Below are 24,694 nucleotides of genomic sequence, written 5' to 3' on the forward strand. Positions count from 1 at the left end.
AACTGAACTAAATACAAGTCAAAGGCAACACAGGCACCTTTTAAACAAGCATACAGTTGTTTGTGGCCTCAGGCTGGTGCTCTCTAACCTTGGTGAAGCGGTACTCCACTGTTCGGTTGAGTTCAAAAGATCCTATTCTATGCTCAGGCTGTCACTGGCCCACTAAATGGAATGGGCAGCACCTTCATTGTAAAGTTTGTTGCTCATTTTAAGGATCACTTGGAAAGAAACATGCCTACAACTAAACTATAACATGTTTTCATGCCATCAATCATTACTCCTCATGCAGATTTCAGTGATGCATTGTGAAATCAATGAAATATGGCATGTGAAAATGGGTGCCCTTCATTAAAATGAATGAAAAGAAATAATGTTTTGAGAAACTTAAGCCATAGGTTGCAATATGCAAATATGCTTAGGACATGGCAGGGGTTAGGAGTCGGTCTTCAATACCGCCAACCTTCCAATTGCTTTTAACAACTTGAGTCCCTAAACTTTTCTCTTTTTTTTTTGACTGAATTGTTATTGTCATTTTTCCCATTACCATTTAGTCCCCTTAGACTCCCCTCCTCCCAGCAATCACCATGCTGCTGTTCATATCCATGAGTCCTGTTCCTTTTTGCTCAATCCCTAAAGTCCCTAAATTTTTCAATAGTACCTAACGAAGTGAGGGCTCCTGAGACCTCCGTTTGTAAAGTCAATAGTCACCCCCAGAAATAGTTCTATTACAAGGCTTTGAAGTTGCTGAATTATTCTGTGCCTTGAGACACCCATTGTTATGACTGGATATTACACCGGGAGAGATGCTATGTTACTAAACTAAACAGCCTGCTCTCTGAACATCCTCCTCTCCTGCTTAGGAAACCCTCTGGTATTGATGGCCTTGCAGCAGAAAGAGCATGAAGCACTTTTCTCCCTTTTGGAAAGGGTTGAAAAATAAAACTGCAAGGAAAATTAAAGTCATGTTTATAAGAACTGAGGAATTTTCCCCTCCATGGGCAGCCCTGGCTAGTCTGGCCCTGGGAGCAAAGTCTGACAAACAACAACAAAAGCCAACAGACAACAAAGTACAGCAGAAGAAAGTGGTTCTATTGTCTTCTCAGCATGAGGGCAGCGTCTCAGCTCCACGGCACGCTCTGAATAAATGCTTTCAATAAATGCTTTCAGGGGATCCGAGCAGAGCGACCCTTTCCTCCAGTTTAACTACAATTGAACAATATAACTCTTGTTGGAATGCAAACATTCACAAGACAACTCCCTTCTGACTCTCCCGCTTGGTGAGAGTATCTATAATCTGTTCTTCTGTTCTGGCCTCTTTCTAGTGGCTCGGGATACATTTGTTTGGTAACTAGAACCACTCTTGCCCTAATTATAAAGAACTACAGGTTCTTTCAAAATTCACACTCTACAAACTTTCTGACGGGATGACATTCCCAAAGTCAAACTTGAAAGCCATCAAATCAGGACCATAACAGATATGCATTCATAGTTGCTAACGTGTGTTCTTATACTTCCACATGACTTACTTTTGAGAAGAGTTCTCTTATAAATCTGGTGTCATAACCACTGGCTTCAAGCTGTATTTTTACTAAGAAGGATGTTTTAGGGGGTAAAAAAAAAACCCTTCAAGAATGTAAAATAAAAAATTGTTTCCTTCGAACATACAACCAGGCAAAAACATTTCCTACCCCTTTAGACCTGCACCCCCAAGAAAGAAAAAGGGCTTACGTGTTCAGATTTCTCCTGGTCTTTTTTGTCCGTCTGCAAAAACTGACAGTTTTCTCTCGCCAGCTTCTGGACCAGCTCAATTCGCCCCATGTCATCTCTCTCCTGAAGCTTGCACATCACCCCTGCCTTCAGAGTTGGGGAAAAAGCAAAGATATACTTAAATCCACAGTCCCAGGACATGACACCGCCGCACAGTTTCCCTTAGAATAAGCTCATCTTCTCTGTCGCCAGGATTAAATCATGGTCCCGGTAAAACAACTGGCCTTCTCCACACTAAAGTTGTATTATTTAAATCAAGGACTGCCACATCAAAAGTCCTCAAGTTGAGATCATCGATCAGTCTACTTTAAGAGAGCGAAGGGCCAAGCAAACTAAATCATTTGTTACTAATGTGTGCTCCTGATACGCCACTATTTGTTCCTGACAGCCTGTTTCCTGTTACATAAGCAAAGCCTAGCAAGAAGGTTAAAAACTCATGGGAAAGTTAGCCAGGAACCACTCTGGCAAAAAGGGTGAAGTGATACAGAGTTCTAAAAATAACAGGACACAACCTCCTCATTCTCTAGCTCCACCAGATCATTCCATGTACAAATACACTGTTTACAAGATCACAAGGTTATTTTTTGGGTTTTTTTTTTCACAGCTGGAAAGTTACCATGGGTCATTATTAGCAAAATACTTCCAATGTTGCAGAAAAGATAGTGGAAAAGTTTTTCAAAAATAAGCTGGAAAAAAAGGCTTAAAATTTCTCGAGGACTTGGAAATGATCCATAAAGCATCATATTTTTTATTACCCCAAAGTACCTAAGTAATAATAATATGAAGGAGGAGAATCTAGGACTTTGATTAGATGAAAAGGTATGTTTATTATACACAAGTTATAAAATGTTTCTGCTCAAACTCTTTCAAAAATGGTTCATACCGACATATCAGGACATGATCAATAGAGAAATAAACAGTGACTCTTAGCAGGAAGAGTCAAAATATGGAGTTTTTGTTTTACCCAAGACAACCTACACCATTTAAATGAACTCAGCAAAATAATGAAATGTGCAAAGGTGCTAGAACTAATCACAGCTTCATGGTCTTGCCACTTAGTGCTAACGACACCCATTAGGTTCAGTGGGCATCAGAGAAATGGGACCACATGCACAAAGCAATGGCTACATCTTTATTCCCCAGGGTGAGGGCCACTACTTATCAAGGAGTTTCTCCAACAAGTAGGAAGGAAATAAAAACAGTCCCCTAAGTGGCCTCAAATCACCGAATTCCAGAGGACAGCAAGTGGAACTCCCTCACCCGAGTCAGAGATTTATTTTTACAACATCCTCACAAGAGGTATTTCAGTTTCTTTCCAAGGTTTCCTCGTACAGACGTCTCAGTTTATCTTAAGACAGCCTGTGTACTTTGAAGGGTCAGAATTGTTGGAAAGTCCCTTGAACACTAGACAAAACTCTGAAACCACTGAATTTCAACCATGAGCACTAGTTTTGCCTTTTAAAGCAACTGAAACTCTATTTATTCAATATAACCATTTTCAAATATTTAAATACCAATATTTATGATAGCCTCCTTTTAGCATTCCCTTCTATATCCCCCAGCTCTCTACTTCACTTATTCATTCATCCGTTCTTTGATTCACTCACTCAATAGACTTTATTTAAGCAATAGTCATGTGCTAAGTAAGATCTACCATAGGTTCTAGGGATAGTAGTGAACAACAACTGCAAAAAGACAAAGTCCCACGTTGAGTTTACATGCAATAAGGAATTTGGATTGCATAACATACAGATATGAAATATCAGGTGGTGATACACAATAGGAAAGAAAATAAAGCAAAGTTCGTAAAGAAATGACTAGAGGATTCAGACAGAAATGTCAGGGAAAGACTCTGTAGTAAGATGACATCTGAATGGAGACCTAACAGAAGTGAGGAAGAGTGTTTCAAGCAGAGGAAGAGAAGTGCAGGGGCCCTGAGTCTTGGGGGTGTTTGGCAGCTTCAAGGAAGAGCGTGGCTGAAGCAGAAATGGGTAAGGGAGAGGGACTGGTAGGATGGGTGGGAGAGGAGATGCTGGCCCAAATTCTGTGGCTTCCTTACGGGCTGTGTAAGGAGTTCAGACTCTTTTTCTGAGCAAGATGGAAACCTATGTTCAGACCTTTACAGGTCTGAACATAGGACTGGCATAGTCTGACTTACATTTAACAGGATCATTCTGTCTCCGGGGCTGAGAAAACACTGCTGGATAAGGACAAGTAGTTGAAGCTAGAAGATCAATAAGGAGATAGATCTTCAGACAAGAAATGGCTTGGAACTTGTGGTCGTGGTGGAGATGGTGACAAGTGGTTAGAATTTGGGTGTTCTTCAAAGGAAGGAGCAGCAGATAGTGTTGTTCCCATGACATCTGGCCTGAGCAGCTATAAGGGCAGGCTTGTCATGTACTGAGATTGGGGAGACTGGGAAGAAGGCCTGGGAGGGGATATGCCTATGAGACACCCAAGTGGAGATGCAGTCTGGGGGCTCAGGGGAGAAGTCCAGGCTGGAGACAGGAATCTGGGAGTCATCGTAGTGTAGACGGCATTTAAAACCAGGGGAATGAGCAAGGTCACCAACGGGATGGCATAAGCAGAGAAGAGATTGAAGAACCGAATCTTGTGTTTAGACATCGGGAAATGAAACATAACCTAAGAGGAGACTGAGAAAGAGTGGCTGTAGGGGGACAACCTAGAGACAGGTGAAAAAGGTGCTCCAAGGAGCCACTGAAATTACAAAGGCGATGGGCGCAAAATAGCTGACACTGAATTTCACAAAAGGATTTGGTGACTTTACACGTAGCTTTTTTTTTTTTTTTTTTGAGAAAGAGAGAGAAAAGTGGTAGGGGAGAAAATCCTTCTTAGCCTGGGTTCAACAGAGACCGAGACAACTCTTCTCAAAGGTTTCATGATAAGAAATGGGGCGCTAGCTAACGAGTGAGGCCAAAGGGAGTTTTGCTGGCTTGCTTGTGTAAGGTGAGGGGCACTGCAGCATTTGTATCTTTATCAGCAATCACCCAGGATGGAGGGACACCTGATGGTGTGGGAGGGAGAGAAGGCATTAGCAGGACTGCGAGAAGATGCTGGCGGTATGAGAAGAGAAGTCGTTTCAGCTGTGAGGGTTGGCAAGTTTTCTGTAAAGGGCCACAGTGCACACAGTCTAGGCCTAGCGGGCCATGCATGTGGCAACTCTGCAGTTTCCCAGCATTGGGGCAAAAGCTGCCAGAGAAAATATGTGCATGGAAGAGCACAGCTGTGTTCCAGTCACACTGGGCTCACAAAAACAGGCAGCAGGCTGCAGTCCCTCAACTCCTGACCTCAGGGAAGAAGAAGCGGGACGAGGGAAGCAGAATAAGGCTGCCAGGCTTCACTAAGGACCCACTTGACTTTATTTTTAGGCCCTTTCCCTGCCCCAGCCATCCTCCCGAGGGTGCATTTTTGTCTGTCAGAGTTTTAAGAGAGCCCTTAACCTGAGATAATGCTAAATACGTGAGCCAATCTTGAAGACGCTTTTTACATCAGTAGGAGAGAGTGAAAGAAAATCAGTGGTGTTAAGCGCCATCCTTTAAATTAAGAAGGCAACTCCTCAGAAAAATTTCTACACAAAAATGAGTAACATTCTTTAAATGTTTTGACATTTAAAGGAATATGTTTCTGTTATCTGGAAAATCCACTTATGTTGACCACCTAGAATTTATTCTCTCTCCATCCACATCATCCTCACGGTTTTAAATATCCGGTCCTGCCCATGAAGAGGAGGGAACGTCCTGCAACCTCAGAACCTGCTCCCCGGCTGTCTGCTCAGCAGTGTGATGGATTAGTCCTCACCTCCCTGCTCCCCAGGGTGGCACCGGGTGGGTATCAGTACAAAGGACACGTGAACCTGGGGCCAGGCTGGGGCGGACGCAGGACTGCAGAGCGGTCTCATCTGGGAAGTAGACGAGCCTGTCATGCCTTCTCACCGGCACAGGCTCCAAAGACACTGGGCTAAACGCCTCTGGGCTCCCATTTGAAGAGTCTTTCCTTCTGCTTATGGGTCCCATATACATTAAACACACACACACAACTGATAATATCATCAGCAATAACAGGGTGAGACTGCATGAAGAAAATTTAAGAGACCTTGACTTAAATATTTTGTTGGTTCTGTGTAAGCATGAGTTTTTAAGGAACTCTCAACATTCTTCATATCATATGCTTAAGATTCTAAAAACAGACTTTTCTTTCTTAAGAAAATAGATTTTTATTAGAACCCGAGACTTGGCTACAAGTCTACAAGTTTAAGATACAAATGATGTATCTTAAACACAAAAGGCTTTTATTACTTTTCAGTGGGTTTCAGATTGTCTTCATGATTTCATGTTTATAACTGAATCTTATAATTAAAAAAGGAATACTGCTGTCTTGACTTTCTAGTTTCTACATGATTCCTAAGATGCGTTTTCACAAGGTGATCGATTCTAAGCACTCCCTACACGACCCTTAACAAAAAAGGCTTTCAAGGAGGGCCATGAATCCTTCCTTATTCCCTGAAGAACCTGGAGAACAGAGATGCCCATACATCCTGCATCATTCCATAGGGCAGTCCTCTTTGTAGGTTCCACACTAAAGCAGATGTTTTCTGGGGATCCCTTTTAAAGCTCCACAATTTAGTGATCCAATTCAAAAAGCCCATGAATTCATTAATATACTTTAGGAGCTTTTTTATGGCAGAAGAAACAAGATGACTAACAGCTCTTGATCTGGACTTTTACATTCCTGGACTATTTAATTTATTGATGTGAAATTAATTATAAACAGTTTACCTAACAGTGCTAGGCCAGAAAAAAAAAAGATGAATGTATCAGTGTCAGAAGAGTTATTTAAGAGCCTTACTTCAAGGTCTACTTTGGAAAAAAAAAATCTGTGCAATGTATAATTAAAGCTATTCATATGATTTTCAGTATTTGAGAAATGTTATGAATGTAAATGAAAAGTCTGCTTCCTTTATAAATGGAGTCCTAAAAATGTGGGGCTCATTTTTCAGTGGTAAAATGAAACCTGGACAGGATTCCCCCAGGAAAAGCTATAGTGAAAAATGAACAGCCTTTACAGCAAAAGGTGAAAGGGCACAGTTGTATGTATGAAGCATTTTCTGCATGATTGTAACTTTTAAAATCACTGTCACGTGAAATTGCTATCAAGGGAAAATCCAGGATAAAAGAGTCCACCTTATTATTATTATTATTTTTTATCCTAACCCGAGGACACTGTTTCAATGCTTTTAGAGGGTTTGGGAGAGAGAGAGAGAAAATGGATATGAGATGACCCTCCAACCAACTAAGCCACACCAGCCAGGGTGAGAGAGTCCACCGTCTACAAAGCATGTTTACAATTACAGAATGTCATTCAATATGCATTTAGGGTATTTGAACAATTCTTACAAAACAGAGTCAGTTCTTTAAAAATTAAACCTTAAATAGAAAGTCATAAAGTATGTTTTTTACTACTTGAAACAGAAAGTCCAAGTGGCAGAGTAAAACAGTGACAGGTTAGGATGGTGTGTCCCATCACTCAACTGCCTGCACCTATTGCCAACAAAGAAAATATTAATCTCTTCCATGAAAATTCAGAACACAATTAATAATAAACACTATTATTATTATTATTATTATTATTAGGGTAGCAAGTATTCATTTTCTCAAATTCCTTCAGAGAAAGGAAGGAAACTAAGAATCACTTCTTCCTAATTAGGATAGAAAAACACACCCACCGATGATTGAGGAAGGACCCTGAGGCATTCCCCGTGCACCTGCTTACCACACAACGTGTGACGGCCAAGGCAGGCCTACGAATGCCCAGGACATCGCTAGTGCAGGCCTCAAGAACCATGCCAGGGTGTCACAGGGCCGTGGAAATCATTCAGTGACTACCTAGCCCCTCACTGTAAAAGTCGGAGGCAATGCAAGTTCATTTCTCCGGTCCTCCTGCTCTGTGGAAGCACTTGTGCCAATATACCACGCTGGGCAGGCAGGTCCGTCCAATACAAGCGCTCCGTGGTCCTGCGTGTGGGGAGCAGGGAAGAAGGCAGAAACCGTGGTGATGTGGAATGTGCTACTGTGATTTCCCTCAAACGTTTTCTTCATCTATTTTACTCATATGATGTTCTCTTCTGATGAAACTAAATATAATATATATTTATACACTGGATGAAGTAAGGTGTTCTCTCATTATGTATATTGATTCCTCGTGCTTTCAGACTAGAGTAGGGAGGTCACCCATATTTTAGCTTGTTTTGACCTGAGAGATATTACAGCTCAGATCTGTATCTATTACTGAATACTACTAAGTAGGGCAGCAAAATTCACAGATAAGGAAGTAGAAAGAGAGAATAAGCAAATTCTAACATCTGTGATTTAAAAGAATTGCCCTCTTTCTACAACACCCATCTGGCATTAAATGAGCACTGTTTTTGGTCTATTAAATAAGAGTCCCACTTTGGCTACTGATAAATTAACGGTCAAATATATGTCAGTTAATTTGCATATAATTAACAGTTATTGCCACTTAATATTAAAATAATTGATTCCAATAGGGGACAGTGAGAACAATGACTAAATCCAGTGGGCAGTGGCCATCTGAATAAATGTGAGCATTTCCAAACTGTCACACATTATAAATTACTCATTGAAGATCTCATCAGAGCCCTTAAACTAGAACCTGGCAAAACGTCTACACACTCTGGTAAACATGTTTTAACCCCCAGTCCTATGAAAGAGTTACCGTGAGTGAAGGGTCAAGAATGTGTCTGTTTGTGAAGAGACCCTAACAGTGGCTCGACAGTCCTACTTTGGCCCAGCCAGGGTAGGTCCCTTAAATATTCGAGCCAAAAGCAATGGGATAAATGATCACGATAATGACAACTCACCAGGCTAACTTCCTTTAGTGCCACATGCCAGGCACTGGTCTAGCTACTTCACATACACTCATTTAACCTTGAAAACAACCTAACGACTACCCCCACTTTATAGCTGTCGGAGAGGCAGTGCTGCAGTGGTGAAAAGCTAGGCTGCCAGAGCCGGGCTGCCTCCGTTTGATTCCTGGCCCCACCCTTCACCAGCTCCTCTGTAAAGCGGTGATGCTTACATTACCTGCCTCACAGGGTCTGGTGCGAGGTTTAAACACATTAAGGAACGCGACGACCTCAGCAGAGTGCCCAGGGCACGAGGTGTGGCAAACCAGGTGTTACCTCCCCACGCGGGTACAGAAAAGGCGAGTGGGGTCCTGGCCCACCACCGCTGCGGCAGAGCTGGGAAGAGACCCCCCCCATCTGGCCCTGACACTGCTCTCGTCAGCCTCACCCTCGCTGCCTGACATTTGCTGTGACTCTTTTACGAGCCAGCGCGGCAGGCGTGTTTTATGTTGCCTCATTTCAAACTCATGACAACTTTATAGTATCTCCAGTTTACAGAGATGAAAACCAAGCTTGCTAATTACTGCCAGCACCATGGGGACACTTTGGTGACAACGACGCAGATGCTGCCCTACAGAAACTTACAGGTTTCAGACATAAAGAACCTGCCTACAGGCGGGAGCTGGGAGGAGGCCGGGCAGGAGGCGGGCTCCACTCTGCACGCTCTCTTCACTCTGCCTGCATTTACTGCTTTACAACGGGGTTGCTTAAGCAGAAAAGATTTTTTTTGTGAAAAAAGAAAAAAGAAGGAACCAACACATTAGGGGACAACCAGAGTTTTCCGGTAGATGGGAAAGCTGTGTACAAGGCCAGTTTCTCTGGGCTCAGTGATGGTTTTACCCCTTCAGATACCCAAAGTTTTCCACAGCTGAAGGGCATTTTTTCCCCTGGTGACATATTTCATCACCTACAGGGAAGGAATGGCAAACCAGTTTCCACTTGACGTGTTTAAAGTATGCTCTGGAGTGAAGACTGCAATCATGTGAAATACCAGAGACCCGGGGGTACAGGTGTGTGCTTGCTTGGCCTCCGTCCTTCCTTCCTCCCTCCCATTTCTCTTCCTTCTGTCCCTTCCTTTCTTTCTTCTTTTTATAAAGATTTTATATATTTATTTTTAGAGAGAAAGGAAGGGAGAGAGAAAAAGAGGGAGAGAAGCATGGATGTGCAAGAGAAACATGCATTGGTTGCCTTTTGCACACCCCAAAACCCAGGCACGTACCCCGACCGGGAATCAAACTGGTGACCTTTTGGTTTGCTGGATGGTTCCCAACCCATTGAGTCACACCTGCCAGGGCCGGACAAGGCTTTCTCGGATGCATCAGAGAAGGTGACAGCTGCCTCCCCTCCTACGTAGGCTCGGCTTGTGACACCTGTAATTATGCGTCCCAGTGAACTTGACTCATGACTTTCAAGCCTAAACAGAATCTGTTCCTGGTCTAATTATTGATTCACTGGCTTTGAACAGTTTCCTGATTTCACTCCTTCATACACCCTGTGTGATTATGTCACTGCTGCTGATGAAAATCATAAGGTCTCGATGAGCAAGCTCGGTGTATCCTTTTGAGATACACAAAGAAATGAAATTGCATGAAGACATACTTTCCCCCATAGAATTAGTTCAAAACAAATAAAGAATAACTAAGTTTGGAAACATCTGTCCCACTAATAACTTAATGATTACAGAAAACTTCAAGAAAGGAATTCCTGCTTAGGTTTGCTTGGGAACCTGACAGGTAATTTCGGTATGACTTGTGGATGGCAGAATTTAGAATATTAGCACAGCCAAAAGACTCCAAACAATTCCTTACATGACCCTGTTAACACTGCATTCTGTGCTGTGTTGACTGGAAAACGTGACGTAATTATTCTGAAGACTTTTAGAACTTTAAAGGTGAAGCCAATGGGTCAACCAAGCTAAGAATCTTTTTTCCCTGCTTGAAGCTTTCTTGGAAGCATACGGAATATACAAAAATATGCACATATTTAACGTACGCATTTTGATGAGTGTGAACGTATGTGATATTGTGATACTGTGGCCACGACCCTTAAAGGCCGTTCCCGCTGCAGGGTGGAGGAGAACGGAGCAGCAGCCTGCAGGGTGGCTCACCTGCTTCCAGTTTCGGCACCGCATCTGCCTGGGCACAGAGTCTGCCCGATTTCTCTGCCTGGCCAGATCAGCCCGTTGCACCATCCATGCCACAATAGACTTCCAAACAGCAGACTCACCTTGGCCTACTCCTCCCATGTTCTCCCATGAAATAAAATTCAGTGGCTTATTTATTTTCCATACTTTTCTTTTTAATCCTCACAACTCTCCCATCACATAGGTTTATAGGTGAGTAACCTAAAATTCCAAAGGATTACGAAACTAGCTTTGGGCAGCTGGCTAATTAGTGATGTCGCAGAATGCTGCAGCTGGGCATCAAGGGGGAGGAATTCTGAGGAGCAGAGCTGAATTATTGTGGACTTGCAAAAGAAAGTCACCATTCTGCTTTTCTTCCTGCTGTCCCCACTTAAAAAAAACCCTTTAAATGTTCTGCTTTGACATAAAGTTAACAGCTGATAGCACGAGGGGTCCAAGTTTTCAGGTTGCAATAGCATCTGGAGATGGGTTGCTGCTGAAAGCACATCCGTGCCATGATACGGGGGCTGGCACAGAATCCTCGGCAGGTGCGGCATCACAGTGGTCCGTCTGGCGGGGCCCGGCCGGGCTGTCGGCCGAGCCTCCTCTGCCCTCCCAAGGGGGTGGTCTGCCCAAAGGGTGCTCTCTGATGGTCCTTCACTTCCTTCTCTTGCTTTTCCTGGGAAGTGGAGTGTGTCTCCCTGCCTGTTTCTCCCCCATGAATAAATCATCCATGTGCTGATCAATTGAGAGCCTTCCCTGTGAAATGTCTCTTTACATAAATAAGTCCTTTATTCCCACGATATGACTATTTTACAAAACACAAAAGGCAAAACCTACATCAAACCTATGCTCTCTCACCTTTCTCAACACAGAAGAAAGGTGACTGAGGGTCTGTCCCAGAACTGATCATACCTGAGAATCCGGGACACCGTCCACTTCTGTCACCGTCATGTGCTTGTCACTGTTTTCTTCATCTTGTTCAATTGCTTAAATAAATAAAAAAGAAGAGTATTAGATGCAGCACCATAAAAAATCTGTTTCAGATCATTGTCTTTCTGAAAGCAATTTGACAGGAAAAAATGTTAGGTAGATTCAAAACAATGTAACTGTCAGTACTATTTTTTCTATCACTTGGATGAACAGTTTAACCAATAGCACTGTGCACTTTTCATGAGCATTATTGCGTTTATTAAATCAATGGCAGTGGGAAACTTTGATCTCATCCTCCTTTTCACCATAACCTGTCAGGACATCTTCGTGTTAGTTTTGTGCTTTGCCCAAACGGAGCTGGAGTGTAGCAAAGATTTCTATCAAGTTCATGTCAGAACATTTTTAATGTGATTTTTTGGCTAACAGTTTAGTGTTATATAATGAAGGAAGCATGATATTTTATACTTGGATGGCTCAGTGCATCACCACCACCAGATTCTGAACGGTGGAGCCTTGACTCCGCCCTTCTCCCCGTACTTCCCAGCACCACCCTCTCCGAGTTCTGTCTCGAGTTCTGTGCTGGGGCTGTAACTTCCCATCACAAGGCCCCTGATTCCAGCCTCGCCCTGACACAGTCTAGCATGGGGAGAACTGCTAAAATGATCAGCCTCGAAAAAACAGAACAAGTGCCATGCTTTGGACTATGAATCGCTTATCTCATCACGTTCGAACTCTGTTCATCATTGAAAGTCCACCTTGAACTCTCTAGCTTCTTCCTAGTCTCCAACTTCACCTTGACCTTCAACACCAAAACATATTGCACCCAACTCTGATACAAGCACAGTGATTTCATTGTTTTTGTCTTCATACAGTTTGCTCTTCCACTTTGACAACTATTTATGAAGCACCTATAATGTGCCTGGCACGGGGTTATTCCCGTGAACACTACAGATGTGCCCCTGACCTTGTGAAGTGCACACCAATGAGCAAAAACTACTACTACAACTAACGGTAATAATAATAATGACACTTTAAAAAATAAAATGGAATTAAAGATCATGATAAGTGGGGAAACGACAGTAACCACGTGGAAGAGGTCGTTTTGGAGAGGCAGCGTGCAGTGGTGCCTCTCTGATAAGTGATAGCTGGGCTGAGACCTGAAGATGGAGACAACCCATGGCGGGTGACAGTGACATGAGGAGACCTGCCTGGAGGGAGTATAAACCATGGTGAATTCAGATCTTAGCCGAGGAACATGGGGAAGCACTGAGGAATTTAAAATCGGGAACTGCATGATTTGATGTATTTTTTCAAAAGTTCTTTTTGCCTTCTTTGTGGAGAACAGACTTGAGAGAGTCAACACAGAGAGACAGACCAGTTAGGTGACCGCTGCTCCCTCCTTGGTGAGAGATGACATTGACTTAGACCAGTCAGGGGACAAGAAGCCAGAGAAATGTGGAGGACCTGAGCTGTAACTTTAGATAAAATGAACACAATCTGCCAATGAACTGATTGCAGGGGGTGACATGAGGGGGGAGAAGAAGCAATCAAGGACGATTCCTAAGTAGAAGGAGTTACTGCTGATATCTATCACAGTGTTTATTCTTTTGCCCTCTCCAGAGCGAACCCAAAATTTTTTTAAATTAAAAAATTTAAAAAGCAGACCAAAAGCATACCAACCTCGTTGACACCGAGGTTACCCACTGTACTCTTGGATTCAATTTACATTGTTTTGTGTACTTTCAAATACTATGTTTTCTACTCTGTATTTTTAAAAATATCATTTCATGTTCCTTTCGCTTTTGCATGCCTTTTACACCCTCTTCAGTGCCATACACACAGCATGAGCCCTGTAACTGCTAACGGGATGAACAATTTCTCCCCAAGTGACCGAAACGGCACGGCTTGACGATACCACTTACATAAGCCCCGTCTTTCATAACTGTTTATGAAAAGAGAGAGGAGGGAACTTCTGTTCAGCTCCACGGGTACCTAGGATAACTCCTACCACCTGAGCATCTAAAGGAAAGCAGGCGCAGGGAAGGTGGGCAGAAGCTTTTCTTCTTTGTGCAGCAAGTTCCATTCATACTTGTTCAAAGAAGGTCCCCTGTTGCTACTGTTGCTCGATTCGGAGGAAACTTAAGAATAAAGAAAAACATGAATGTTTTCTCTGAAAAACTGGAGGCGAATGCAAAGGAAAAAATAAAGTATAGAATAACATCCTAAATTCTACTTAAAGACACAATGGGCTGGAACTCCATCCTACCAACTGAAGTAAGGAACGCCACTCAACTAATTGTAATAATATTTCTTTTCTCATCCTGTAATGTGCTGCAATTTTCCTGGGGGTGGGGGCACAGCTTGACGCCATACCAATGCCAACTTCACCTGCATGAAGCAGCGAGAATACTGTGGCACTTACTTTATGCTTTATTTGAACTTTTGTTCCTTCAAGTTTTAGTTTTGATGAAGAAAACTAAATTTTGTATTTTTTTTTACCTATTAAGTTCATGTTCTGTTTTAAAACAACAATGTTCTGGGGTAAAGGTATTTCTTTTCCTTACCTTATTATACTAAGAAATAGGACATGCAGAACAATGAATAATGATTTCAGAATTGAGAGTTAATACTATTTTTGATCTTTAGTCAAAATTCTTAATACATATTAATAGACTCAAGGAGGCAAGAGATCAGCACAAAAGCTTCCTTGGGACAAATATTCAGTCCTACAGTTTCAGCTTCTCCCTGACGACAGCGCTACATTTTTTGGTCATGCCTTTGAAGACCTCAATATAGCTGTCCTGCATTACACTTTGGCTAACAGAGCAAAAATCAGAAACACAAGCAAGTTAAGGGACTTGGCAAAGGGAACTCAGCAATCTATCTCCATCAGCATAACGGGGAGACTCTGCAAGTTCTGGTGGACTCCCAACCTCAGCACTCCGATCATGAAGAAAAGACCTCTGTCACTCTCTCTTTTATGAATCCTCACCCGAAGATATGATTATTGATTTTTTTCTTTTTAGACAAAGAGGAAGGGAGGGAGAGAGAGGTACACTGACATAAGAAAGAAACACTGATTGGTTGCCTCCCATATCCGCTTTGACCAGGGATTGAACCTGCAACCTGGGTATGTATCCTGACCAGCAACTGAACTAGCAACCGTGAGGTGCATGGGATGACCCTCCAACTAACTCAGCCACCCAGCCAGTGCTCATGACCTTGGTCTCTTCCAATACATAGTTAACATTATTTTCTTGGAAATACCAAACATTATGATTCCAAAAATGCATTGTAGCCAGTAGTTCATATATACTAGTTGAGAACAAAAACCGAATTTATATTGGACTTTCAAGAATTTATGATTTCTCCATGAAGGCTCGTGTGTAAGATACACAGTCAGTCACCTCAAAGGGAGTGCTCCACAACCATTTCACACAGAGATTAATGTCAAGGAATAAATAAGGAGGCAATTCCTCTCTTCATGCCTCCTCCGGGTGCGGCTCACATGGTGGAAGGAGGAGGAAGCAGTTATTTGGATTTTTGAGCTTCGTTTTGTCACTTATCTGATCAGAATAAGAGCAGGTTGGGAGAACTTTTCTCTGCAAATATTGATTCTGGGACAGTTCCCTCCAGTGTGATGCTGGACCAGGGAGGCCCACAGCCCAACTCTGTCAAAACAAACCAGCCCTGATCTGTCAACACACGGGGTCCAAAAGCAAGAAAAGGCCTTTGAAAACAACTTGCCACAACAAAAGTCAGAAGCACGCGATCAAAAGCATGTGTTCTGAGCGGTGAACATGAGAGCCCACATGAGAACTAAGAATATATGTGGATTAATTACTTAGCACTAATCACATAAGAGCCCTTAGCTTAAATGTACCGATTTGTAAGTTAGCCAAGAGCAATTCATGGGGAGCCGCAGTCGACAGTCTGAGAATGGAAGGGCCTACCTGATGTCACTTTCTTGTTGCCTTGGGGACAACAGGTACTCTCTTGCGACCACTTACTGGAATGGTGAACAAGAAAACTCTCCTCATAACTCTACTAATATTATTACTTAAACGCAGAGGGGATCGATGTACTTTGAAAACAATGCCGATTTAATTTCTGCTGATCCCCTTTGTGAAGGTAAGAGCCACCCTGACACTTGCGACACAAAAGGATCGTAACTCCCTGAGTGACAGCCGTTGCTAGCATTCTTTAAAAAAAATCAACCAAACTTCTTTTTTACTTACAAACCAACCAAAAATGTAACTACAGAGAGAAAGTCAGCATTTTGGGTCTTCATGTGAGAAATCAACAAACGTAGTTAAGATAAATAACTGGTTAAGTGTTTTGCCAAGAGTTGAAGTTTTGTCAGTAATATAACCTTCCACCTGTGCAGCGCTGCCCCGGGAGAAAGCTCTTTCACAAAGGGTCTCATCTGATGCTCACGCGACCCGACGACCTGGGGAGGTCCAGCCGCCCCCGTTCTACAGGCGAGCAGCCTGTGCTGGTGCTCCATGCGCCCGGCGTACCCGGGTCCAGGCTGGAGCAGCGCAGTGCCGGTCACGCTGCACATCGCAAATCCATTCATACAGACCCACGTTTCTGCCCACTTCTTTAAGGACAGAACAGAATACAACGGAAAGAACAGAGGAACATTTACAAATCCAAGTGCACTGCCACCGGTATTTCTCCCGGACGTGGGTGAGATAGATGTGCAGTGGCTCAGGCTCTGCTGTGTGTTCCATGGGTTGTGGACATAAAACCTAGGAAAACACAGACGTGTTTCCGAGCCACAGGTGGCAGGACCTGGTTCCTCATCATCTAAATAACCAGCTATTTGTTTGTGCCGTGCCTGGAGAAGGGCCCTAATATTTACTTTAGGAGGAGGCCCTCCACAGCACAGCGTCCTCACTCAGCGAGCAGCGCACCCCCTGGGGCAGGGTTCGGAGACGAGCTTGCGGCAAGAAATGCTGATGGCGTGTGTTCGATTGTGGGTGCCAGGGATGGAATCACAAATGCTTCAAAATGCTCAAGTCTTTTCTATTCTTTAAAAAAGCACGGGAGAAAGAGCAGTTGCAGCTTTCACCTTATCAGTGTTTTTTTTAAGTGTTCACATTTGAAAAACAGCGGTCAGTATTCACCATCAGTATACATGACAGGCAGCGTTATAATCTGGCCCACTCAGTGGCCTTCGAACTTCTCTTTGAAAGCTGACCAACGGCCACTTCATCTCTGTCCAAACAACCTTTTCTCAGCCCCTATCTATTCAGCCTGCCAGCTGAACTTGAGACGGTTGTTTTTACTCTCTTTTCTTGGTCCTTATCATCCCTGCACCCTCTAAAAATGCAAGTTTCCTGCAGGCTCTCTTCCCTCCGAGATCTTATCTGTTCCCCTGGTTTCAGCTTGCACCGTCCTGTGGGCTCCTCCCGAAGCCGCGTCCCCCTCTCTTCCCTCTCTTCCCGCAGTTCCGGGCCCGCCGCTCCAGTTACACGCCTCACATTTCCATTTCGCAGACCCTCCCATATCTGCTGGGCACCAGTCGCTATGACAAGTGCAGGGGCACGACCTCTGTCCTCAGGAAACAGCCATCTGTTTAACACGCAGCATCCTCACTGTGTACCGCGCACCTCTTCCTCCTCCCGGGGTCCGTGTTTTGGTTTAGATCAGCCCCAGGCATCTTCATGGTTTCCCCCACAGTCCTCACGTAAGTCTTTCACTATATCCCGTCACTTCTATTCTGAAACGTTTCCTCCCTCTTCTTCCCTGCCACGGCCCGTAGCTCATGATCTCACCACCTCTCACCGGGGCCACGGCCACAGCCTTTCCCACAATCCATTCATTCTCCACACAGCTGCCCCAAGTTCCACTTCTCCGGGGGCCAGCCTGATCTTGGCACCCCCCCCTTCAGAGTCCCACCTCTCCCCACTTAGGGACAGTGAGAAGCACACAGGAAGCTTAATACCAACCAGTTCAGGCTCCAGGCCCCCACCCACAGTGTTCCCAGTGCAGTGGGGCTTAGCCCAGGGAGGTGCAAGCTGAGCGCCTTGACACCTGCGACCCCACTTCATTAATAGACACTGGCCAACATTCGGGCCGAAGCCTCCACCTGGCCTGGAAGGCTGGGCCACGGGGCCTTAGACTCTATCCCCAGGTGCGCCGAACAGTTCCTGGATTCATTTCATATAGAAATCTAAACTAAATGAGATCATAAAACTGTTATCCCAGAATGGACATCTACTCCCAAGTAACGTCTTAGGACAGGTGTATGGTGGGCTTTCTCCTTAATCAGATTCCTAGCGCTAGTGTAATTATCCACATTTTATAGATGAGAAAACCAAGGCCGAGAGATGCTAAATAGCTTGAGCGGAATGACACAGGAAGTCGGGGAGGAGACAGTTAAATATCCAGGTCTTATTCTTTATCTGCTCTAAAATGCTATGAAAGTTTAAATTGTCTGAAATGAATTGAACAGGAGTGAGACTGAAAAGACAGAAAACAGGAGATTTATTGCAAACAGACTAAGAACTGACTGAATTTCCTGTTAGGACTTCAGTGTCTTTGAAAATTGGGGCCATCCTGACCAGTTCATTTTTAAAAGCTCCCACACACCCATTTCCCCTATAATTCTCCCATGCTTCACCACCCAGGGATTTATAGAGAGCAAATAAGGTTTGCTGCACAAAGGAAATGTATTACTTTTAGTAACATTTGAATATAGGCATGCTGATGTTCTGAAAACTCACAGCACCCTGACAACAAGAAACACGTACAGTGAGAAGCCAAAATCAGAGGCAGCGGGAAAATGGCCACCTCCCCCATCATCAGCCGCTCCAAGCACACAGGCTGCAGAGGCAGCAGAAGCCACAGAGCTGCTACCCAGGCAGAAGACTGGCTGACTGCCTGAATTACCTCTCCCCTTCTCCCCTACCCTCGCCCCCAACCCCCTTCCCCCAAAATGCCCCGCCAAGGCAGACAGGCTTCCATTTCAGTCCTCTGTCCCTGTCTTGTGATGGAAACCCTACAAGCTTCCTTTCCTTCCACTTTTTAATAGGTTTTTACAGTGTTTTCTTTGGAGGAACATTTAATCGTGTCCAGTACATGGAAAAGTTATTCAACTGAGAAAAATGATCACGCTACCAGAGCAAAGTCTGTCCTGTATCAAACGCTATAATTAGATCATAAATATTTGCTTTGCAGGCCGGAGAAATAAAGAGCTAACTTCGTCCTTAATTCCAATACCCATTTGTTTACCCTTCTTATAAGGAAGGTCCCAGAAAAAAAACAAGTTTCCTTTTAATGTGAAGATGGCTTCTACATACTCCAACTAAAATAAAACCTCAATTTAAAAAAAAAGTTAACCTTCGCTATAATTTTCCTTCAGCATTTTCATTGAGAAACAGACAAGCGTTAGTTTTCTAAGTGCAGCTCCAGGCCCTGTTCTGGGGGCGGGATGGGCTCCGGTCAGTCTGCTCTGACCGGGCGGTGGAAGGTCTGGGCAGCCAGGCCGCTCAGACCCCACAACATGTGCTCTCACGAGGTCCCTGCGCACTCTCCTACTCCGTCCTTGTCACCTCCCTCAGGGATTAAAGTGTGAAAAGACTTTTAAGCTGGGGGTAGGAGAAAAGTGACTTCTGAGCCTGAGTGCCAACATGAAGCTATGTTCCATCCCATTTAATTCCCTCCCCTCTTCACTGCCCCCCCCCCAAAAAAACACCCCCACAAGCCCCAGAGCCATATCCATCAGCTCCACTTCATAGAATAAGAAATTGAGCCTTTGGAAGCCAGTGAGTCACAGTGGGTGGCTCAGGCAGAACGGAACCCGAGTCAGCTGATTCCTTTCTCGCAGCTACGCAACCTGCCTCTGGGACTGTAAACCAGGAAACACAAGTCAGGTCTGCGCTGACTCCCTGGGTAAGTGAGGTTTTATGGCAGACAAGCATCTACATTTAAAAAATAACATCACAACCTTTTGCCACGATAGAATTCATGACACAGGAACCACCAAGGATTCTCCAGGGACCTCATGTTTGCAAACACAAGCAGAGTGTTGGTTCAATCAATCCATCCATTGATCGACCAATCAGTGCAGGGTAGACAGCCCTAGAGGCGGCCAGGAAAGATTTGAAAATTTTCCTTAACCCTCATCTAAATCTTACCTGTTAGAATTTAAAGGAATTTCCTTTTGTTACACATTCAGCATTCTTCCTACATATTTCTGGTATATGACAAGTTACATCCACTCACCAAACTTCAAGTTCATTCCCTGCAAAAGGGGGATGGTAATAAGCACTACCCCACAGCATGGGCCTGTGGAAGAAAGGATGGACGTAAAGTGTTTCATCGAGGGTAGCTACGTTATACTAAAAACATGGACATGTGCTTTTTACTTTTGCATTTTCATCTGTGGATGGGAGCTTCTTTCTAATCAGACCCACCTCTTATTGGGGTAGAATGGAAGACAAGGAATACAAAATCAAGAGCTCTGGAAGTCTCAGCTCTCTGATCCTTCTCTCCTGGGGCAGCCACACCACAGGGAGGCAGTCAGTGAGTAATGGGCTTGAAAAGCCCAAGGCTGCCCCGAAGATGCTCCCAGTGGGCTGTGGGAAGGAGATGGGGGGTGGAAGAACAGAGACAGCAGGTCAGAGGCATGGGCCCCATCTTCCTGGGCTTGGGCTCTGAGAAGGTGAGGACACTGAAGACAGGAGTAGGAAGACAGGACACCGAAGGAGGAGCCTTGGCTTGCAGGGGAGACCACCGGGGAGACCACCAGGGAGACTGCCTGCAGCCCTACACGGGCTCAGCACACTCACAGTAGACGGGCAGTGAGCACGGTCAGGCCAGAGGCAGCCGGATGCACAGTTTGCTTTTCCTGAGTTGCTCTCCTTTCCCAGGATGGGAAGTTTACAGGGACTCCAAAGTTTTTATGTGCCCTGGGGACAGAGGCCAGCAAAGGAGCCCACCCTCACAAAGAGGGAGAGGCTGAATGGGGCAGGTGACGGGGTATAGCAGGAGGCAATGTGGGCACAGGACAGCCAGTAAGGCCCAGAGATGCTGACCCAGCTGCAAACCCTCCGGGGGCAGCAGGGACTAGCATAGGCACCCCTGCAGAGGCCAGAGGAGCCTGGGGGTACTGCGGGGCCCCCGGGGATGAGTGGTCCAAAAGGGAGGATTCAGACTAGGCCTGGGCAGGTGCAACTTTCTGAACAGACCATTTTCCACAAAAACAGTCCAAATCAGAAACAGCTGAAAAGCTGCTGACTGGCAGCAGGTAGCAGCCTGTGAGGCCCACAGCCCAGCTGTCGAAAACAGAGAACACGGCATCTCCCATCTACACTTGGGTGAATCATTCTGAGAACCTGTTACTCAACCATCTTTGAGTATCAGAGTTAGTGCTTTAGTGGCTCATAAGATAAATCAAACTTATAAGATCACCAGATAACAAACAAAGTGAAAATATATTTGGAAAAAAAAGTTTCCCTACAGCATTGGCTATCAGCCCAAACTCTTTTTCACATTCCTGCCAAAGGCCCTGAGCCATTACTTCCGCTCACATAAGTAAAAGTATATGCATTTGAATTTTCATATAAAGTAGACAAAATATAGGTTATTTTTATCTGTCTGGCTCTCTTCTTGAAAGATCAAGTTAATGAAAAACAGGCTTAGGGCAGGAAAACTCGCTGGGAGGGGCCTGGACCACTCTGATAAACGGGATCTCTTGATGGGACTGCCCGTTGGTTACAAGACTAACCCTGAAATTAGCCGACTCTTGCAGGCCTCATGTTATCAGCAAAGTAAAGCAGCTTCAGTGGCTTGGATTTAGGCTTGAACCCTAAACCTAAATTCCATGCCCTCTGTTGACTGTGGTAATGGCTCTGAGAGGACCGGAGGGGTATGAGGAGCCCAGGAAGGGGCTCCAGCCTCGGTGTGCTGCTGCCACACTGCGGGACCCAATGATGGCATCGGTCCCTTCCCTGAGGACCAGACAAGGTAGTCATTCCACTTCCTGGGGACCACAGGCTGCTGGGACAGTGCCCTCTCCTGCCCTCAGCCACCTCCATTGTCAGCAAGAGGTGCAGTGGCTGGGCTCACCGACAATCTCTGATCAGCCTTCGCATGCCCTATCTGAAAGATGGGTTCAGGGATGGGGTGAGGGGCTCTGCCCTCTTACTAATCGTGCTGTTTGCTGGATGAGGCCCCTTCAGACAGAATAGGAGGTCCTGCACTTACCTCCGCCTTTGGAAATACGATATGGAAATGGGTCTTTTTAAACACGGGAAAACAAAACTAAAAATTAAACTGAAGAAAATAAGAACACAGAAAACAAAGTTGGTGATCGTGATTGGCCAGGCCTGGCTCTCTACTGAGGTTGGAGTGGAGGAAAAACCGGCAACATTTCTAAAATCCGCCATCTGTTCCTAAAGATGTAAAGGTAACCCCAATCTCAAGTTTCTCAGTCATTTCTTCTACCAGAAAACAATAACAGGATAAGGTGTAAACTTCCTCAATTGGTCTTAATAGGTCTTAAAGTGAACGCTTCATTTTTATGAAATGTTTGCATTTTCAATAGACAGAAGTTAGCTATTTTTTGACAAAAGGAGACCCGGGCAAGACCCTTCCTTCATTCTACTGACCTGGGACCTGCCCACCGTTTATAAGGCTATGGCTTTGGAGCAGGTGCACTTTTTGGAGCCAGGGTTGAAGTCTTCTCTTTAACCCAGCGCACATCACTCCTGGCAAAACACCTTCCTGCTAAGTTTAGTGTAGAAACTTCAGGGAGAATATGTACTTATTCCTGAGCCTGCCCACCCAATAAAACTTGGTAACTGTTCTCTTCATTTACAAAGCTTTTACTGCCAATGCCATGGGAACCTTATAGTGATTCTATTACCATTCCCATGATTAAGTCTCCTTTAAGGTAGAAAAACACTGAGAAGTTAGGCAATGGTCCAATAAATGAGTGAGTAGCAAAAGTATACTATGGTGGATTCCCTCTGCCATGCATGGTTCATTAGGCCAACACCCGTCATAAAACCCCAGCTCGCTCCCTGAGATGGCAAATTCAGTCTGGAGACCACTCCTTCACTCAAAGAGAAATGCTGATGTAGCTTTGCAGAAAGAAACCCAGGATTGTTTTGAACAGCACGTATTCCTCCCTTTTCCTAATCTCCAAACAAAACCCACTTCCATCAAAAGAGTACAGTGCAAGCCTTCACTGACTCTAAGGTCAAAATTTCCACCACTGATCACAAAAACAGATTGCAATCACTGTCTGCAGTGTTAAAATGAAGTCTTTTTTAAAGTGTATCTGCAAAATGCAAATAGCTAGGGCCAGTTTGTTTAGCCACCTTCAAGGAGAAATGTCTGATTTAGAAACGATCAAGTGTTAAGTACGTACCTGTCACATCGATGGAAAGAATAGTATATGAAGTAGATTTCACTTTTATCAAAACGGCCTCACTCACTCTGGCAGAATTCAGCTAAATTAGATTGCACACTTCCCATTATTTGCTTATATTCACACATAGGGTGTTCATGCCATTTTCAGTTTTATTGAGAACCGCTCCATTTTCATGGCTGTTTACACAATTAGACTTTTAATGTGGCGAATGATGGACAATAGCTGGGTCATATGGCTAAGACAAAGATTTCCCTTGATGGCTCATACTTCTCAATACAAGTGACAGCAGAAAACGTTCCCAGGGGGTGTGGGGTGCGGGGGTGGGGGGCAGAGGAAGCGGGCCTTTGGTGGACTCTCACTTAGAACAAAGTCAATGACATGAAAAAGTTCGGAAAGCCAATTAAATGATCAGCAGTGATTGTTCCTATATTCTTATCAAACAGACAGCACTGTATGATGATGAAAATAAAGTTGCAGGGCACTTGGTATTTAGGATCTAACAGCAGGCCCTGCAGGGCACCTCGTAGTCAGCCTGACCTCTTCCCTCATAAACAATGGTGACCCAGGGTGAGGGAACCAGAGTAACCATGAACACGGGCCAGCTTTTGGGGGCAGGGGGCGGGGTCAGCTTCCCTGACTACAAGCCTAGGAGGTCTGGATCTGAATAGGAGACTGTGTTTACCAGGCAGCAGAATTTCATAACCTTCTAAAAACAGCATATGGCCAGGATTCTTCTTCTTAAGGAATATTTTAGTTCATAAGGGAGATGATTTTAGCCATTAACCTAGCTTGCTTCTTAATTATCTAATCATCTTCTTTTAATATTTCTTTACCTATTCTATTTAATATTTTAAAACATCTGCAGACTGCTGTTATTTTGTACCTTCGGGATGTACAGAGAAGCAATCACAGAATTATAAATTTTGAAAGCAGATTATACCTCAACCCACCTCCCACCCTCACCCACCCTCAAACATAAACTTGTCTTCAAACATGGAATTAATCAGATGTATGCTTTTAGGTGGATGCACATCCTTTTGGGGCACTTGGTAAGCAGCCTATCAGCCCCTCCGGCCGGAGTCGGAAGGCGGGTAGGCACTGATCACGTGTCCGGCTGGAAGGCCACGCCCACTCCCCAAGTGTCTCTGAGCTGCCTGGTAGCCCTGGCGGGGAAGCTGCCCTGCCAACAGTGTATTAAAGACAGCTATTAGTTGCCTCAATCAGCTAATTAGCTCAACAAATGCAAAACCTAAATTATTAAAGAAAGTGGCCCTGATTGCTCTGCTGGCTTCTGATTTGGTGTCACTAACCCAGCGGGGAGGGAACAGGGTAGTTCCACAAAAACAAAACACTGTCCACACTGGGGAGCTGGATGGGATGGGGCTTCATTTATTATGGAAGTCGAACCCTGCCAGGAAGTTTCACTGTGAAAAAGGGGTACCGGGGAGACCTCTGTGTTTATGCTTTGAAAGTTAAATCAATTTAAATATAAATTGCTCTCCTTTCCTGTCATTATGAGAAAGAAGTGAAATGTGGGTTT

General features: G+C 44.4%; 1 protein-coding gene across 1 annotated transcript in view; it reads right to left on the reverse strand.

Annotated features, from left to right (window-relative positions):
* Positions 1-24,694, reverse strand: part of RAPGEF5 (Rap guanine nucleotide exchange factor 5) — a 216,727-nt gene that overhangs the window by 92,773 nt on the left and 99,260 nt on the right. Inside the window, exons 8-9 of the mRNA XM_037136283.2 lie at positions 11,748-11,821; positions 1,729-1,854 (exon numbers count right to left, since the gene is read on the reverse strand). Of these exons, the coding sequence (XP_036992178.2) occupies positions 1,729-1,854; positions 11,748-11,821 (200 nt within the window). The remainder of the gene's footprint in view (positions 1-1,728; positions 1,855-11,747; positions 11,822-24,694) is intronic.

Source organism: Artibeus jamaicensis, unplaced genomic scaffold (genome assembly GCF_021234435.1).
Source record: "Artibeus jamaicensis isolate MK-2021 breed Jamaican fruit bat unplaced genomic scaffold, CSHL_Jam_final contig_3230, whole genome shotgun sequence".
Lineage (NCBI taxonomy): Eukaryota > Metazoa > Chordata > Mammalia > Chiroptera > Phyllostomidae > Artibeus > Artibeus jamaicensis.